Below are 18,955 nucleotides of genomic sequence, written 5' to 3'. Positions count from 1 at the left end.
ATTTCTTATTTTCTGTATATCAAAGTATTACCAGTCTTTAAATACATGTATCTATCTGAATATATATGTGTGTGTGTGTATATATAGTTGATCCTTAAACCACTTGGGGATTAGAGGCACCTACCTCCACATATTCGGATCCCCAACTCAGGTTTGAACTGCTCTGGTCGATTGAAAAAAATCTGCATGTAAGTGGACCCTCTTAGTTCACACCTGTGTTGTTCAGGGGTCAACTGTATATGTGTGTATATGTATATATTCATACAGGTGTTTAATTAGGTTTAAAATGTTAATTTATTTCAGCACCCCTAAAGTTTGTTATGAGCTTCTGCAAAACTTAATAAGTGTCCTGCTCTTTGGTTCTTCCATCTTCATGAATCTTATTTGGAGATTTGTTTAGCTAAATCTTTTTTGCTCTTTAAAAGTTAAATTGTAGGACTGTGTTGGATTTTATAATTTTGGATTCTATGAGAAAGTTTTATTTAGAAGTGTAACCCATTATGAGCTTTTTTTATTACCTTAACTAAGTACCCTCTTTCACAAGACACTAAACTGTTCTATCTCTCTCACTTGAGAATGTATTCTTGTGTACCTGTTTTTTTTTTCACATTTTTCATAATAATTTCAGCTCATAAATTTACATTTTATTTTCTAGTCGCCGAGATGACATGGAATCATTAGGATATGTTTTGATGTATTTTAATAGAACCAGCCTGCCATGGCAAGGACTAAAGGTAAACTAGACTCACATTACCAGTATTTTGTTTTGTTTTAAGAATAAAAATATATATTGGAGATGATCTTTAAGGTCCTTTTCAAATACGAGGTTTTCTAAAAGTAAATTAACTGTAATTTTTTACCTTGTATTAGGAAGATAAAATCTGATCATTAAGTTAACGGAATCCCACCGACATAGCTGAGGAACAATATTTTGGGGAGACAGTAAGCAGGTACCCATTGGTAACCAGTAACTTGATCTGGGTGGGAGTTGACGTGGGCATAAGAAATTAGGTGGAGACTTTCTCATTTTGATATGTTGCCATTATGTTAAGTATATATAAACTGTTTTATCCAGAAATAATAGCTATATTATGTAATTATTCTAAAATTTTATTTCTGTTAATTAGGAGTTTCACCATTACTTTTGTTGAGTGTTTGTGTGTTAATGACATATCACACTATGACCTAGAATTTAATGGCTGTTTTGATATTTTATTGGTCCTTTAAAGGAAAATGGCCCCTGTATTATTTGAGTATCTGTGAGGTAGACAAGTTGCTGAGTGCTTGTGTGGGTAGCTTTATTTAATATGAATATTTTTGTTGGAAAATATTTTGACTTAACACCAGTTATTCATGTATTAATGTCACTGGATGATGGACACTTTTTTTTTTTATCTGCTTATACCTTTGCCCCTTGTGTTGAATATGGATTAAGAAAACTCATTTCAAATTTGACTCCACCTACCTTTACTTAAGTTATACATATTGAGGTTCCTGTTAGACTCACCCTTTCCTAATAGCTAAAAATGTTCTTGAAGTAGAAACTCATATAAAAAGTTAACAATTTAAGGGGGGAAAATGTAGATGTATTTTACTTTGATTTTTTTTTTCTAGGTTGTGATTTTTCTTGAATCTGAAGTTTACATTTACGTCTAGTGTGTTATACTAATAAGGTTTTTCTCAGTAGTACTGAGTATGTCTGTGTGGTTTGGTTCTTATTTTCAATAGGCTGCAACAAAGAAACAAAAATATGAAAAGATTAGTGAAAAGAAGATGTCCACTCCCGTTGAAGTTTTATGTAAGGTAAGTGTGTGTGATGAGTAAATTTTTTTTTTAAATCTAAATGATCCAGGAACAAAAAGGAACATTTTATTTGCCACCCCTCGAACTTAAAACATTTTAGGAGCTATTTGCCATTTTAAATTTACTTTTTGCTGATTCTGATTATCTTTAAGAAGGGGTTGAACATGACATTTTAAATAAGTGTTTTATTATTTCTGGTTTGTTTGGGCTCTGCCATCTGTTAAAAATTAGAGGAAAAATAAGAGGGCAGGTTACCTTTCCTAATAGAACCTCAGCAATTTATGAGAAAAATTAAATTTAAAAACATTCTTATTATCCCTGAACTGGTGCCAGAAAAGAAAAGATGTCAGCAATATGTATATCCAGGAGTGGGGAAACAAAGGTAGGAGGATTAGAACAATATAAAATTGCACATGTCTGACAATAATAGATGACAGTTTCAATCAGGCTCATTTCTCTGAATCTGAAATTTCATAGAGAGGCATGTGAGTTGAGAATGGAGAGATGTTTATATCATGATGGATAACCATGGTCTTCCATAGAAAGACCACATGGTCATCTTTGAGACAATTGCACACTTGAAATAATTAGAAAACAGTATATAAGTACATCATTGGGTGATAGAAAGTAGAAATCAGTATGAGTTGAAATAGTACACTGTGGAAGGTGGGAAGTAGTTGTGTCTTCATGTGTCTCCCCATCCACAAATTTGCTTTCTCCTTTTCTACATATCTATAGTAAAGGAGAGGGCGGAGTGGGAGATAGTGGTCTTTTCTGAGGCTCTAGGATTTGTTTTAAGTTATGAAATTTTAAGTTAGTGAATAAAATGTTCGTATGTTAAAATCCACCCAAATAACTTTAAAATCTGTGTATTTCAGGAAGCAAAACATTATATTTTCTCTATATTACTGTTTCCATGCAATGGAAAGATTCATTTGGCTTATCAGAAAAGTCAGCCATTTTTACAAAAAAAGAAAGGACTTTAGTACACTCTCTGCTTGTAGGCTATGTCTCTTTTTGGATTAGCTACATAGAAGTGATTCAGGATACGTGAACACAAAAGTACTAGGTAATGAAGTACTTAGATTGTTTTCAGTCTCATGGCCCAGTTGTACTTCTGTCACATCTGTAATGCTCATACCGGTAGTCTCTTGTTAAGGGTTTTGCCTGTTTTCGTAAGGTGGCAACACGTGAAGTAAACTATTTGTCCTTCAGTTTTGATTGTTGTAACTCCATCTGTAATATATGTTAAAGCAAATTCATTTGGTAATTGCCGCTTGCCATTACCACAGACCATGAATGCATATTAAAAACTTTTAAGTCTGATTAAGAGTTTAAAAAGACAAAAATGTACACTATATTCATGGCATTAGTTTCAGATGTCCACCCGAAAAATAAAATAGCATAGAAGTATTTTGTAAAAATTAAAAATGTTTATATCAGTGCTGTAATCATTAAAGTAAATGTTGCATTTACTTCAATTTTTTTTACTTCTCTATCCTACCTTGCTCTTCTGGATATGAGAGATTTCTCAAAATTGTAAGGTTGTGGCAAGAGACTGCCTCTTAACTTAACCTCCCCTCGCATATACTCAAGGAGAGGGGATGTAAGGATTTCTGTTGTTTTAATACTCTACATATCTACATTCTTGATGGCAAAATACTTTTGGTTACTAATATCTGCAGTCTTAAAAATCTTTGTGTACATCTTTGAGAATCTTTCCTAGGAAACTGAGCATTTAAAAAGTTTATGCCTCTAGATACACTTACTAGTATTTATAACAGAAAAATTGGAACCCCTAAATATCCAGTTATAGAAAATAAGTTGATTATGCTGTATTCATTAGGTCAGCTATTATGCAGCCATTCAGAAATTTATGAAGAGGTTGGAAATAATAGAAGGGTGCTTGCAATATAATGTTAATGGAAAAATACAGAATATATAACATATATGGAATAATGATAATTACCGGGAAAGGAAAAGGCAAACCTAAAGTATTTATAAGATGAATCAATGAATTGATCTGTGTAACAACGGTTGTTGCTTTGTATGATTGCACTCTTGATGATTTTACTTTTCTGTTTATATAGGTAGAGTACTACTATGATAAAAAAGAAAGTAATTGCAGAATTGGGAGAAAATGCCCATTCATTGCCATTTTAGGAAAGAACATTACTGACCTCCATTTTATCATTGTTGCCATCGAATTATTAGACATTAATAAAATAATAAATTAACAAGTGGGCTATTTAAATTAAGAACATAATACCATAGTAAAAAGATATATATTTCTTCTACCAATATTAAACAATACTGTACATAATAAGGTGCTCAAGACAAAATTTTGTTAATTTATGAGGATACCAAGTCAGTTATTTTAGCTCGCAGATCTTCCGATAAAGTAGTCAACACTCCTCAAATAATGTTTTTTGCTTGTATTTAAATACACTTATTTTTCTACCTTGAAATAAGTTTTTTTAGTTTTTGTTTTTTTACTTTGTGTTTTAACTCTTGAACTCGTAGGGGTTTCCTGCAGAATTTGCCATGTACTTAAACTATTGTCGTGGGCTGCGCTTTGAGGAAGCTCCCGATTATATGTATCTGAGGCAGCTATTCCGCATTCTTTTCAGGTCAGTTTTTAAGGTATTTTAACACTATAAACTCCAGTGAGGGTAATTAGTTAAATCCACCTAACATATTTATTCTGAAAAGTGGCAAATTAAAGTGGGTCTAGCCAATATGAATAAAATTTTTAAAAGCTGAGTTATTGGCTCTTTTCCATTAGTGCATATGTGCTTGAAATTAGTTTGGATTGGAGAAGCAGTTGAATCAAACTCAAAGTAAAATCTAACTTCCACAATAATTGTATTTCACATTAGACCTAAGTGATTGTCAGTGGCCCTGGGAACTCTCCAACTTTGGTACAGAAGCAAAATGAAAAGCAATTAATGTATCAAGCAGTCTTGGAGTCCTGGATAGTGTGGAGGCAGTCCCAAACTCTAGGTTTCCCTAGATGCAACCCAGAATTGGTCTTGAAAAAGGGGGAGGGGTGGGGGAGAAGAGAGTACAACATAGTTCAAAAACTAGTTGGAAGTGAATATGAATTGGAGATAATCCTCTAACCCCAGAACAGTCTTCCCAAGCCACCAGCATAAATACGTACCTCACAAATTTGTAGTATCATTCCTACTCTGATTTGTTTTTAGGAGGTATCTCCCATGGTGATTACCCCCAACACGTAACTGACAGTGTTTTGTTCCTGCTGCCTTCCATTCCCACCCTCCTTCCCCCTTTAAGACAGTTTAAAGGCAGCTTCTTTTTGAAAAGGGAGAGGATTTATTCTTAACTGAATATGGCAGACCAAAGTGCTGACATTTTCCTCTAATGACATGTAAAAAGTAGAATTAATTAAAACTCTGAATAGTGAAGATTAGAAATCATCTGAAGGGAAAGCTACCACACTTGGAGAAAATAATCATTTCCTTAAAAAATTCCCTCATTGTCTTGAAAGTTCAGTAGTGTGTTAAACTAGTCTTATCAAAGGATTAACATATAATTTTCTATTTTCCAGGACCCTGAACCACCAATATGACTACACATTCGATTGGACAATGTTAAAGCAAAAAGCAGCACAGCAGGCAGCCTCTTCAAGTGGGCAGGGTCAGCAGGCCCAAACCCCCACAGGCAAGCAAACTGACAAAACCAAGAGTAACATGAAAGGTTAGTAGCCAAGAACCAAGTGACGTTAGAGGGAAAAAAATTGAACACAAAATTGGGTAATTCATTCATTTCTAACAGTGTTAGATCAAGGAGGTGGTTTTAAAATACATAAAAATTTGGCTCTATGTTTTTAAAAAAAGACGTCCTTGGAAAATTTGACTACTAACTTTAAACCCAAATGTCCTTGTTCATATATATGTATATGTATTTGTATATACATATATGTGTGTATATATTATATCATTTCTCTTGGGATTTTGGGTCATTTTTAACAACTGCATCTTTTTTACTCATTCATTAACCCTTTCCAAAATAAATATTTGGTGTTGGGAATATGGTATAATCAATCAATCCAAAATCCTAGACCTAACACTTGTTGATTTTTAATAATGAATTTGGTTAGCCATGATGTCTTGACTTTCTTTCAGACTAACAGTGTTAAAGAATTTTTTCTGCATGGTAATGCTTTAGCGTTTAAAATGAAAATTTGTGAACATGATCTGATTTCAAGAGGTGAGTCTGGCATTGCCCCCAAAGTGTTTATCTTCTCAGTTAGAGAGCACCTTGTTTTTAAGCTCTAAAATGCTCAAATAACTGAAAAGCTCAACACAGCATTCCTAGTCCAAAAAATAAATTTCTTTTAGTTGCTATTTGACTACATATGTTCTTAATTTCAAAATGATTCTTTTGTAAATTGTCTTTATTTTTTAAAATTTTCCTAATATTCAGGATCTAGGGCTTCGACGTGGAATTGAATTCTGCAGTTAGGCTTTGCAAATTAAAAAAAATTGGGGCAAATGCCATTGAACTGCTAGTCTGTTTCCTTTCTCTGGCACTCTTGGTGCTGTGAGGAGTAGAACTGTTAGAGCACAGCTCCATTTCTTATCCCTGGTGCCATACAGTTCGACTCCTGTGTTTCATGTTGGTTGGTTGTTTTCTTTTCCCCTTTGTGGGGCTTTACTCCTAATACCTGCCTACTTTCTGGAAGTGGTGGGCAGGTAAGGTTTGGTTTTGGTTTCTAATTATTTAATTTCTGAATGACTGCTCTAGTCTGAACCTGGTCTTTGGTCCATATCTTTAGTGTTGTATTTAAACTATTTTATAATTTAAAAATAGATTCTAATCTGAGGATACTTTTCACAAAATATAATTAATTGATGTCATCCTCATCCCAGCAGCTCATCTATTAGGAATGAAGTTGAGATACTTCCATGTTTCTGTATTTGGGAAGGATTCACGGTTGAAGATTTAATCTAATGAAGGTCCTTAAATGATGAAATTTCAGCTCAGGATAGCAAACACTAATGCTTGCCCAGTATTCTGCCTGTGCATCTCAGTTGGGACTTAACTGCCCCTTTTGAATGTTTTAATCATTGTATAACTAATCATAGAGCCAACGTAGGAGAAATGGTCCTACTATTTAGGTAAAATGATATAGAATCTCTAAACAGAGGACTTGTTACACCTGACATAGTATATTTGCTTTTTCTCACAAAATGAAACCAATTTTTGCTTAAAGCTAGCTGGGATAATAGGATCATCATGAGTTGCAGTTTCTAGAACTAAAATTAGATTGAAATCTCAGTTGACCTAGAGCATTTCACTTCAGGCATTCAGCAGCCTTCAGAAAGAATTATACCTTATTTTGAGCTAGTTCCGTTGTTGGTTTACTGTGTATCTCTTACTCAATAAAACAAGCAGAATTTTTGTCCTACCTTATCCAGGTCTTAAAGATGAGAAGTTGGACCCACTGAGTTAGTATGTTTCCTTGGGGTGGGGGGGAATTGTAATTAAACTTAAGTTTAATCCTTACTTCGTATTGTAGCTATTTTTCATAAAAGCAACTTAAAATCTTATAAAAATCTTATAGCATTATTAGACACAGGTTATACAAATTACTACATAAACATGGACTTATAAATTTTTGAAAATTTGGACTTTTCATAAAACACATCCCATTTCATTGACTACTTTCAGAGATGGGTATTCAGACACTGTAATTTGACTCCAAGCAAAATATTGCTTGCAACTAAAATGCGCCACTCCACAGAATACAAACAAAATTCTTTTTGATCTTTGATTTCTTGAAAACATATTTATTTTGGATATAGAACTTAGTGCCCCAAACAAATTTTACACAAAACCCGCTACACAAGTATATAAAGCCATGGAAGTTTTAGCAGGTTTTGAGCAGGTGGCATGAAATAGGTATGGGGGGCCAATTATCCTAACCTCTACCTCCAACCCCATTTTCTGGGTCAACCTCTAAGTAAGGGTGTTTAAAAGCATCCTATCTAAGGGTCCACTACAGTTTTTTATTCAAGGAAGAGCAGCTCAATGATTTGATTCTAAGAAATCCTTTCAGTGATGGTGGAAACACCATATTTCACTTTTCTAGTTAAAATTTTAAAAAGTGATTTTAAAATGCATTATATTAGTTGTTATTTACAGAGTTATACTTTCAGAGGTTTCCACATCAGAGAATTCGGTTTCTTTAATGAATCTTCAGCAAGTAAATCTACATTGCAGGAATGTTCGTTTCTAGAAAAATCCCCCAAATGGTGGCATTCACTAGTATATTTTATGATTATTTTTGTTTTTGAAAAAAATCTATAACAAATGTTCCATGGACAGCTATAAGTTGTTTTAGCAGTTCACTAAAAATGTCCAAAAACTGACTTAATGTCCAAAGTCTGACTTAATTCAGCTAAGAAGGGCTAATTATATGTAATAGGCTTCTATCCTAATAAATATTTTATTCTAAAGAAAAGATCTTCTGAAATGTTCATTCCAAAGCCCATAAAAAAACTAAGAATAAGAAACAGGGAGTTTCTCTCAATGCCCACTGTGATCTGTACTAATTTTCAGTGCACAGCTGTTACACGGTTATAATTGTTTTTATACATGTTAAAGAGAAAAATAAAAAGATTCACGTTTGATACACTTCCAAATACATTTCACTCCCTTTTCTTCAACTATGGGGGATTATCAGAAAAATGCTTTTCAAGACATAAGTAGTAGTAAAGGAAAAGAAAACATTTCACAATCCAATTAAGTCCATCATTTTCTTTAGTTAAGGGCAGAGATGGGGAGAATTTCAGAAGGTAGAGAAACCAAACGTGGATCCTCACGTAGGTCTACTATTCTCATCATCTTCACCCGTTTGTTCACTGCTCCCGTCATCAATACTAAGCATAGTATTATCATAATAGGTACCTGGATGTCCAACTGTTGACATTCAAGAGATGAGAAATAGTTTTCCATCCCATTCTACCATATCCATGGTCTTCCTTGAATTACCTGCCAGTATTTACTGGGCTTCACCTACCATTTATGTGTAGCTTAACTTTTTCTGACTTCACCAATTGCTGCTAGGAACGTGGCTGGTCACTCAGCAACGTAACCCAAATCACAGGGGAAGACCTTGAAATACCTGGAGAGACTGATCCACTCTGAATACACACAGTTCAAAGAAGTGCCAGGGAGCTGCACCTGCTTGCTGAAATTTTTGTCAGCTTTTTTCACTGTGGACAGAAAATAAACCTGGAGAGAAAAGAACTAAGTAACTCAACAGGAAATGAAGATGAGTGTGCAAGAGTTGATCTGTGATGATCTGAAGTCCAGATCTCCAAGGCTTGCTGGACCTATCAAACTTTTTAACTTGTCAGATTGTCTGGATGATGCGACAGTCCAGAAGACCTAGAAGAGTTCAGTGTCGCTGTGACTCTGGTGTAAAATGCAGACCGTCTACCCATTGGGGAAGGAATCACTTGTAACAGGTATTTTAAAATTCAACAACTTCAACTCTGTAGCAGAATGAGTTCTGTAATAGGGAAGATGAAGGAAATCAGATCCTCTGTCTGGTTTCTTTTTCTTTTAATGCAGTTTAGGGATGATGTGTACCTGCTATACTTAAGTTGTCGTTTATCTTATTTGGTGTGATAAAATCTTTCCTTTGCCTATTGGTTATTTTTCTTCTTTCATTTTTATACTGCCAATCTGATGCAAAATTCTCTAAGCTTGATTCTGATTCTATGCAGCCAAAAAAAGATAAGCATATTATAGGAAGTTAATTTATATAAATAGCATTGCATAATGACAAATATAAATATGATATTTACATTTAAGAGTTATGTCTTATACTATGAAAGGATTCTACATTTCAAAGCCCATCAGAAACGTTCAGACCTCACTATTATTATATAAATATCCTTTTGAACTAGCTTGTAGTTCTATCAAAAAAATCAGGGTCATCTGAAGTTAATTCACAAATCGGAGTAGATACATTAACTTTTCAGATCAAGGGGCAGAATCTCCTGGTTAGTTATATAAAAATAAACATTTTTTCTCTTTTGCAGATTTGAAAAGAAACTTAAATGTAGCTAATAACTCCTGAGTCTCACATTAATCCTCCAACCCCATTTTAACTTTTTTTTCCCTCTTTTTTTAGGAACACAGGGATCCATTTTTTATTTTAACTACTGTTGCACTGAAGATGACCTTTTGGACTTCTAGAAGCCAGGAGACCCCACCTAACCTACAAGATTAAAACCAAGGACTAATGCATACTGGGGAAAAGCATGCTTAGCATTTGAAGACTGAATGTTGAATACCTGCTGAATATTCCTATTGAGATTTTTTTCTAAACAAACTTCACTAACATCTTAGGACAATACACTGGAGAAGCATTGATCCCTGGGTGGAGTGTCCTACCACTGGCCAATCTGAAGAGTTAAACCTGGATTTGACTGCTGTGTTTTCTACCAGGAATATTGTTAGGCTAGCCTTTAACCAATCTGTTAAACAATTACAATCATTAGTTGACCCAGCAATTTCTCAAATATCAGATAAAAGATGAACAAATAAAATTCTTAACCTAGGTATAATTCTTATCCCTATTAAAGACACGACAATTTTCTAATATTTTGAATACCAACGTAACTTACATTTCCATTTCAGTGTGTAACAGTGGTTTCCATTTTAAAGCTGTTGGATATTCAACATAGTAATTATTCAATATAATGTAATTGCATAAGCAAGCTATGGTAAAAGAAAACCTAAAATTGGGACTAGATTGCAGATGGTCAGATTTTTAAAATTTAGCTGTTTGATTTTTTTCTTTGATTATTACCTTGATAATCCTATTTAATAATACATATCAAATAGATAATATTCCTTGTGGTGAAGTACATTTTCAAAAAGTTTTCTTATCTTTCATTTTTTGGCATTTGCTTTATGAACATAACACTTGGGAGAGGCAACAAAGGTCTATTCTGTCCCTACTCTGGTGAGAGGCCACTATGGAGTGACAAGAAGTACAGCACTTACATCTAGTCCTTAGGGCTTAGCACAGTGTATTTATTAAATAAATGGAAATGATTCCTGCCCTCAAGGGAAAAAACTCCTAGTTAACAAGTGGAGGATTATTTACCAAGAAATTATATGTAAATGTTTGGTATTATCTTTGAAAAAAGGCATATATGCATGAAAATAAATTATGGAAGTATTTTATCCCCCCCCCAAACCCATTGAAGATGATCCAACAAAAGAGAAGTACCAAAAAAAAGGAGTGTTGTTTTTTTTTTCTAAGGAGGGCATAGCTCACAGTGGCCCTTGCAGGGATCAAACCCACAACCTTGGTGTTAGGAGCACCGCACTAACCAACTGAGCTAACCAGCCACCCATCCCTGCCCGCGCCCCCCAAAAAGGAGCAGTTTTTGATTGACAAGACCATGGTTTGTGCTAAAGAAGAGAGAGAAAAGAGTGGACTAGAATAAGTTATAATTAGGTTGACTATAAGCATTTGGAAGGGGGTGGAACAAGGGGCATTGATGCCTTAAAGGAAAGGAGAAGGTCGTGATGAGATTTTCATGTTATTCTTGAGAGACAGATAGACTTCTTCTCTGCCTTGTAGCCACAGATTAAGTTTGTAGGGGATAGATAGGCACATTTCCTTTGGTTGCTTGTAGCCATAGATAGCCTTTCTGAGGAAGCCCTAGTTCAATTGTGTCCCAGGACAGGAGTGTTTACAGGGTGGGGAGGCTTGAGAAGTAAAGAAAGCCCAAAAAGCAACTCATTTATGTTTTGAAACGAGTGACAAAACTTAACTTTTTTAATTTAACTGTTGGAGGTAAAGAATTAAGGTCTGAGGTTTCTGTATTAAAAACATACCAGTTTTGTGTTCAGTGGAATAGCTCAGATAATTATGCCTTGAATGCATTTATGAAAACTTACTCCTTATTTGTATCAGAAATAATATACAGAAAAGTTTCTGCTCCTAGTATGGTTAAAACTATACTTTCTAATTAAAGCAGTACGATTTTCATTCGTTGGACTTATAATTGAACATATATGTTCTAGGTACTAGAAATGTGAAAATAAACAAAACAGGCTTACTGGAATTAACAGTAATTCTCTAGCTTGAGAATTGTATGCTGATTGGGAGGCTTTGATTCACTGTATACTACTGCTACCTAGAAGTATCCAGAATAGAAAAGTTTCTTGTTCTTCTGCGCAATGGGTATAGTTAAAAAAAAAATTTTTTTTTAACTTGGAATTTTAACTTCTTTTTTCTGTTTTGATTTTTTTTAAACAGGTTTCTAAGCATGAATTGAGGAACAGAAGAAGCAGTGCAGATGATCGGAGCAGCATTTGTTTCTCCCCAAATCTAGAAATTTTAGTTCATATGTACACTAGCCAGTGGTTGTGGACAACCATTTACTTGGTGTAAAGAACTTAATTTCAGTATAAACTGGCTCCGGGCAGCATGGCTGGTGCTGTGTCCCGAGTTGTAGCCGCTGTAATTGTGAATATTAACTGAGATAGTGAAACATGGTGTCCAGTTTTCTATTGCATTTTTTCAAGTGGAGAAGTTAACTAAATGGTTGACACATACAAATTGGTGGAGAAATTGTGCATATGCCAATTTTTTGTTAAAAATCTTTTATTTTGAACTATACTGCTTTGAGATCTCATTTCAGAAGAACGGCATGAACAGTCTTCAGCCACAGTTGTGATGGTTGTAAATGCTCACAATTGTGCATTCTTAGGGTTTATCCATCCTGGGGTTTGCAAGTTGTTCACTTAAAACATTCTTAAAATGGTTGGCTTCTTGTTTGCAAGCCACCTGATATGGTAGCAACCAAAGATTCCAGTGTTTGAGCATATGAAAGACTGCCTGCTTACCTGTGCTAGAAATAACAGCATCTAAAGTGAAGACTTGCGAAAAACTTAGTGACTACTAGATTATCCTTAGGACTCTGCATTAACTCTATAACGTTCTTGGTATTAAAGAAAAAACATTTGTCACGGAAATTTAGTTAACATCTTAAAACTGAACATGTATGTATGTTGCTTAGATAAATGTAATCACTGTAAACATCTATATGATCTGGGATTTCGTTTTTATTTTGAAATGGGAGCTTTTTTGTTTACAAGTTCATTAAAAACTAAAAACTGTTTCTGTAAGGAAATGAGATTTTTTTTAAACAACAAAAAATGCCTTGCTGACTCACTATGAAATCAAATCTCCCCAATTTTTTAATAGACTACTTCAAGCCATTTGTTACATAATACTCCCTTGCAAATCATTTTAGATTTAGTGTTCTAACTTTTCCTCAAATTTTTTTATTAAAAATTTTGTTTTTGCGTTTGAAGGGGAAAGGCATTGTTTCCTTTTTTCTTTCTTTTTTTTTTTTTTTTTTAATGACTTGCAGGCACAAATACCTAGTGCTGCAACTGCCAGGGCTTGGTATTGTAACTCCTGCAGCCTCAGACTAACAGCTGGACTGATTTTGAATAAGAATGAAAGCGTTAAAGGGTTTAACTACAAGATGTTTTTCTTCAAATCCCATGTTTGTTCATTGGCTCTCGGAGCAGTTTGACTCTTAACCTTGGAGAACATCACATCAGTGAGGTTCCTGGGGTTGCTGACCTTCTCTGACTCACCCATTTCTGTGATTACCTGTGCTATTCTCAGTTTTATTTGCCACTTTTTTCTTTCTGACCCAACAGAAGGAAAGATTTATTGACAATACTTTTTAAAATAGTATAATTTATTCATTCATGGCATGTCAGGATAAATTAAAAGAACTTTTGTCTGAAAATGCTGCCAGGAGCCTATTGTATAAATGTAGGTATTTTGTAAAATAACCATGAAACGGTAAATTGACATGCGTTTGGTCAGATTGTGTCAAGCTTAATTCTCTTTTTCGTTTGAAAACTACTTTAGCAATAATTAATTCCATGATTGCCACATTCTGCCATTAAAGGATATGTTAGCACCATCATACTGCAGAAATCTTAATGAGTATGAACTTTGGGTAGGCAGCTTTGTTTCTTTTCTATCGACCCATGTCAGTTAAGGTATTTGTTTCTTGACTAATAAACCCTTTGATACTTTTAGCCAGAAATCAGTCTCATAAAGCTATTTTTAAGTATAGTTTGTGTAAAATAAAAATGTTTAGCTTTGGTAATAACTTCCGAGCTGAACTCCCTCTAGCAAGATATTTTTCAGTGCTTTTATTTACTATGCACTTAGACTATGCACTTTTTCTGAAATATTTTTGTAACACTTAACTTTTTTGTATTTTTGCCATTTGAAAAGGTTGTGGTGTAGTTGGTCTGTAATTAAGTTGCAGGTTTATAACTGCTGTTAGCTTTGTAAATCAAAATATAGGTGTGTCCTGGTCTATCTTCATTCCATCTGCAGCTGGAGCTGGAATCCCATTGATCTTCTAGCTACCATTCATTTTCTTCACAGTTCACAAAAGAAGAGTGTGAAATTCAGTGAATGCTGTTACTAATCCTGTCGGGAGATGAATCTCATTTCACCAAAATTAAATTATGTTTTTCCACTAAAATGATGATACAAGTCGAAGACACATCACTCTGAAATTGGAAGACCTCACCACTTAAGGCTCCACAGTGGCTTACTCAGCTGAACTCTAGGTTACTACTCTTTACTTTGTTTACCCACTTGGGGGTGCAGTTTTTTTAAATGTTGGGAGATGGCCATTCTAACTACTGTTGAATGTCTCTGTTTTGGGAAGGTATAACAAAATAAAAAAGAATATTATGAAGGGAGAGACTCGTTATCTCCTCCCATATGGTTGTACTCATGCTCCTATGGCCTATAAATGGAATTTTGGAGGTTTGCTTTTACTATTATTCATCAACAAATATTAAGAGACTTTTCCTATTTCTACTAGTCCTTGCAGTACTATTAAATATTTCAAGCAGAGTATACTGTAATAATTATAACCTTAATTATAATAAAAATACCAAACAAGGATTTTTAGAACCCAAGCCAACAAGCTAGTTTTCCCTAACGTTTGCTGAAGTAGTTGTGGAGAATAGGTTCTTTACGTTGACTAGAATGTACCATGGGAATTCTAAGAAGGGGTGGCCTAGACATTTGTAGCTCGGCTCTACAAATGCAGCAGTAGGTGTGTGACTTGCTGAGCCAAACTGATATGTAGCAATATTTTAAGTTTTCTTTGTTTTTAAACGCTAACTGACCAAGATGTGAGTATAGGTCTATGTGATGTGTTAACAGAAGAATTTATGTATCTCAGATGTGCTGTTCCCCTGTAAAATGAGACTTTGTGAGACTATACTTTCTTTAATCATGTTACTATTGCTCACAACATTTTGGGGAACCCCCTCCCCCCCAAAGTCTTTTCCACTTCTCTGGTATATATTTAATAATGACAAACTTGAATATATTTCTCATCTTCTGAAACAGCCAAAGATGGTAGTGAATCAAGTTGATGTAGTCAGGCTATGCATTCTGTATGTAACCAACCAGTATATAGTTAAAAGAAAAATGATTCGTTTTCTGAATTGACTTGTTAGACCAGTTTTGAATATAGATGCAAAAGTGTGATGAAAATGTTGAGCAATATTCAAGTAACTAGCTGTTCAAGACACGTTTCAAGTTGTTGGTCAAATGCATTGTGTCTTGCTGAGGCTGTGGACCCACAGTGGCTACAGTTCTCTAGTGAGACCACACTTCAGCAGGTTCGAGACCTGGGAATTTCACACCTCTTTGTGGTCTCTGCTTTTTTTTCAGCCTGGTGGGGTGAATAAGTATTGGGAGCGATGTTGAGTTAATTGGTGTCAGTACTACCCCAACACCTGAGACAAAACACCTGCCTCATTGGATGATTTCTGCATGAGTAGAATAAAGTGGGGGTGAAAGTCTTCTAGAGACCAGTAGATCCAAGTCCTTCATAGTGAGTGGGGCAACCAGAGTATATAAATCATAGCTATTTATCTCGTATTTAAATTCAAGATATAGTCTACCTAGTCATTTATCACTCCAGGCATGCAGAAAAGTTTGAGGTGGACTGAGCTGTTTTGGCATCACAGTGTACCTTCCAAATTGATGTTAGACTGTCTGGAGCTGTGCTAGCTAGAGGGAATTCAAAAGTGACACCAAGACAACAGTTTACAGTGTAGTAGAAGAACAATTTTATACCACGCTGTAACTTGTGCTAAAGAGGGAGCATTTGGGTGCTATGGGAGCACTTAGCAGGGATAGCCAATTCGGTCTTGAAGTTGTTTAAGGCTTTTGGGAAGAACAGGTTAGAAATCTAAACAAATGTTGGAGGAGATGTATTAGATGGGGAGCAGCAAATGAAAAATCTTGAAGTATGGATAGCACTGAGTATGGCAGGTAGAAAATAGCTGCAGAGCCATTAAAAAGACAGATAAAATTGAAAGTTCCCTTTGGAAGGATCATAAAGCATTAAGGAGTAAATTGGAGACGGAAACCATTTGAATATAGGCAAAAGCTGTGGGAGGACTGGATCACCCACTGGTAGTAAACAGAATGGGGTGGAATCTGTAGGTTTTACCATATATTGTGTCAATCATGAAATATACTGGAGCATCTTATTTACTGAAGGTGCCAAGAACTGTGCTTTGATTATCTCATTTGGAGGAAGTTGTAAGAGATCATTCTGTCCATATTAAGGTGAAATTGAACAGCTGTATGAAACTACTTTCAGTTACCCTCAAAAACTATAGCAAAATTTAGATGTTTCTGTCTACATTTCTTTGATGCCATTTAAATTGTTCATATAGATTGTTTTAACTTTATTCCTAGAGTTAAGATAAAAACTTGTCTCTTCATTGATGAAACAATAAATCGCCCATTTATCTGTTGAATAATGAACATGATCATGGTTCAACTTGAACAAGACAACCAAGAGCTTAATACTAGGTCATCTTAGTGACCCGAGTACCCTTAGAAATAACGTGTTTTATATAGGTCTTCAGTTTATAAAATGCTTTTAAGCTTTTTGTAACCTTTTGTTTTGATATTTAAAACAAAAAAAAATTGCAAGAATAGTACAATGATTTCCCCTTAAGCTCTACACAGATTGAATAATTGTTAATGTTTTGCCCCATTTACCCTACTTGTTTGCACATTTGCTCTGTAAACATGTACTTTTTAACCATGCGAGAGTAGATTAGAATCACATCTAAAAATTTTTGTGCATGTTTCCTAAGCACAAAGACATACTCTTATTAACCATAGTACAATTGTACAATTATTAAAATCAGAATATGTTCTGATTTTATGTTCAGACGTAGTCCAGTCTTCAGTTTCATCAATTATCCCAGTGTCTTTAATAACATTTGTTTTCAAAATGTCCAGGATCCAACACAAGGATCATCTATTGTGTTTAGTTGTTGGGACTATGTAGTGTCCTTTGGTGTGGAACAGTTCTTTACCCTTAGTCTTTCATGACTTTAATATTGTATGTGTAATGTTTTATTTCCCAGCTGTGTTCACTGAGGGCCCACAACCGTAATACTGCAATAGCTGTGAGTACACCTAGCACCTAGATATTGACTTCTAAATACTGAAAGGAACTATGCTCCTGGGAGAAATGTGATTCAGGGCTGGGCAGAGAAAGTACAAGGTAAACCTGGGACATTCTGTCATTACTAGGAAGAAAGGAAATCTCAAAAAAGGATGGGTACATGTCCGGACAGGGAGCCACTTGAAGGGTTCTTACCAGTCAAGTCTGTAGAATATATCAAAATGGTGATCACAACATCGATCACTGAAAATCCTTGATTTCCATTGATACAAAAAATGGTGAGAAGGGAAAGTGCCAAAGTAGGATATCAGCTAATAAAGGTAAAAGTCATGTATTAGAAAATCACTTTGCTAAAAGTGGCCAGTGCAAGTTTGATGAGCAGAACATTTACATTGTCTTTACACATTACTAATTGGGGGACTTTCTTAAAAATACTTGGCCTGAACACTTAAAAAGACACATTTTTGATCCTCATTCTCAGAAAGGTATGATTGTCCCCATTTTGAAGATTAAAATACTAAGTTTCATAGACTGTCTTGCAGAATTAAGGAATTGGAGTCCACATAGAACTTTAAGGTTTGCAAAATTATGTACATCTCTTAATCCCCATAATTACATGAAACAGTTACTGTTATTCCCATTAGATACCAGAAACGTGAGGGGACTAAAGGTGAGAGAGGTTGGTAAATTTTTTAAAGCTGGGACCTAAGGCTGATTTTTCTTTCCAGTTTTTAGTTTTCATGCAGTTAAAGCATGGTGTCCCTCCCTTTTAATTTTTATCACCATTTTAAACTTGGAAATTGATGTTAACTCACTCACTGAGTGCTGTGGCCAGGTACTTTTCTCAGTGCTGTACATTTATTTGCCTTATCCAGGAGCTTCCCGTGAGGTAAATCCTGTCTCAGTTTTACAGTAGAGGATCCAGAAGCACAGGGTTGGAGGAGGTACTTAAGTTCTCGATTTCTCAAGTGAGAACTTTTCCTCTTAAAATAATTTATAGTGTCTGTATCTTAAGTATCAAGAAGGCAGCCTAGGAGTTTAAATCTGGAATAGTGTGATAGGGTTTTCATATATGATGTACACACACAACTGATTGGCTCTTAGTAGAGTCCACATTTAGGACCAAAGACTAGAGCTTGTTTTCTTCGGCCTCTTGGAGATCAGTTGGTGAAAGAGAAGTCCAGAAAGATGTATGGATGTGTTCCAAGTTCCCACAACCAAGACTGGAATCCCGGCCAGATAATGCTGATCTTCTAAAAAGTCAGCCAGCTTTGCTACTAAACAGTCATTAAAATTGAAATTGGGTTTGTTTTAAATCAGCTTAAAACTTGAATAAAATAAATTGTTAGTACTGGATTAAAAATACGTTGTCCATACCTAATTTTCAAGAGCAGGGTGCATTAATTTGCATTCTGCTAGATAAAATTGATGATCAAATTGTTTTTGCTTGTGGTTGTGAATGTCATTTACAGTTTTAGAGCATTTTCATGTAACCAGGGTTATATAGATGGTTGTAATATACTGGTATATGCACTGAAAGGGTTTTCTCCCCCCCCCCATGAGTACTTTTATCAAATAGAGGGCATCCTAGGAATTAA

General features: G+C 34.9%; 1 protein-coding gene across 5 annotated transcripts in view; it reads left to right on the top strand.

Annotated features, from left to right (window-relative positions):
• Positions 1–14,607, top strand: part of CSNK1A1 (casein kinase 1 alpha 1) — a 43,653-nt gene extending 29,046 nt beyond the window's left edge. For 2 of the 5 annotated variants that reach the window (XM_081035366.1, XM_081035364.1), the window contains 5 exons: positions 656–734; positions 1,729–1,803; positions 4,327–4,433; positions 5,375–5,487; positions 12,119–14,607. In XM_081035366.1, the coding sequence (XP_080891492.1) occupies positions 656–734; positions 1,729–1,803; positions 4,327–4,433; positions 5,375–5,487; positions 12,119–12,126 (382 nt within the window). In that variant the 3' untranslated portion in view covers positions 12,127–14,607. Of the gene's footprint in view, positions 1–655; positions 735–1,728; positions 1,804–4,326; positions 4,434–5,374; positions 5,524–9,973; positions 10,170–12,118 lie in introns of those variants that run through there. The other 3 variants (XM_081035365.1, XM_081035363.1, XM_081035367.1) reach the window with 2 other exon arrangements.
• The last annotated feature ends 4,348 nt before the right edge of the window (positions 14,608–18,955 follow it).

This window comes from Rhinolophus hipposideros (assembly GCF_964194185.1).
Source record: "Rhinolophus hipposideros genome assembly, chromosome: 23".
NCBI classification, from domain to species: Eukaryota; Metazoa; Chordata; class Mammalia; order Chiroptera; family Rhinolophidae; genus Rhinolophus; species Rhinolophus hipposideros.
The sequence above is the reverse complement of the archived record's forward strand: the minus strand, read 5'-3'. Positions and strand labels throughout refer to the sequence as shown.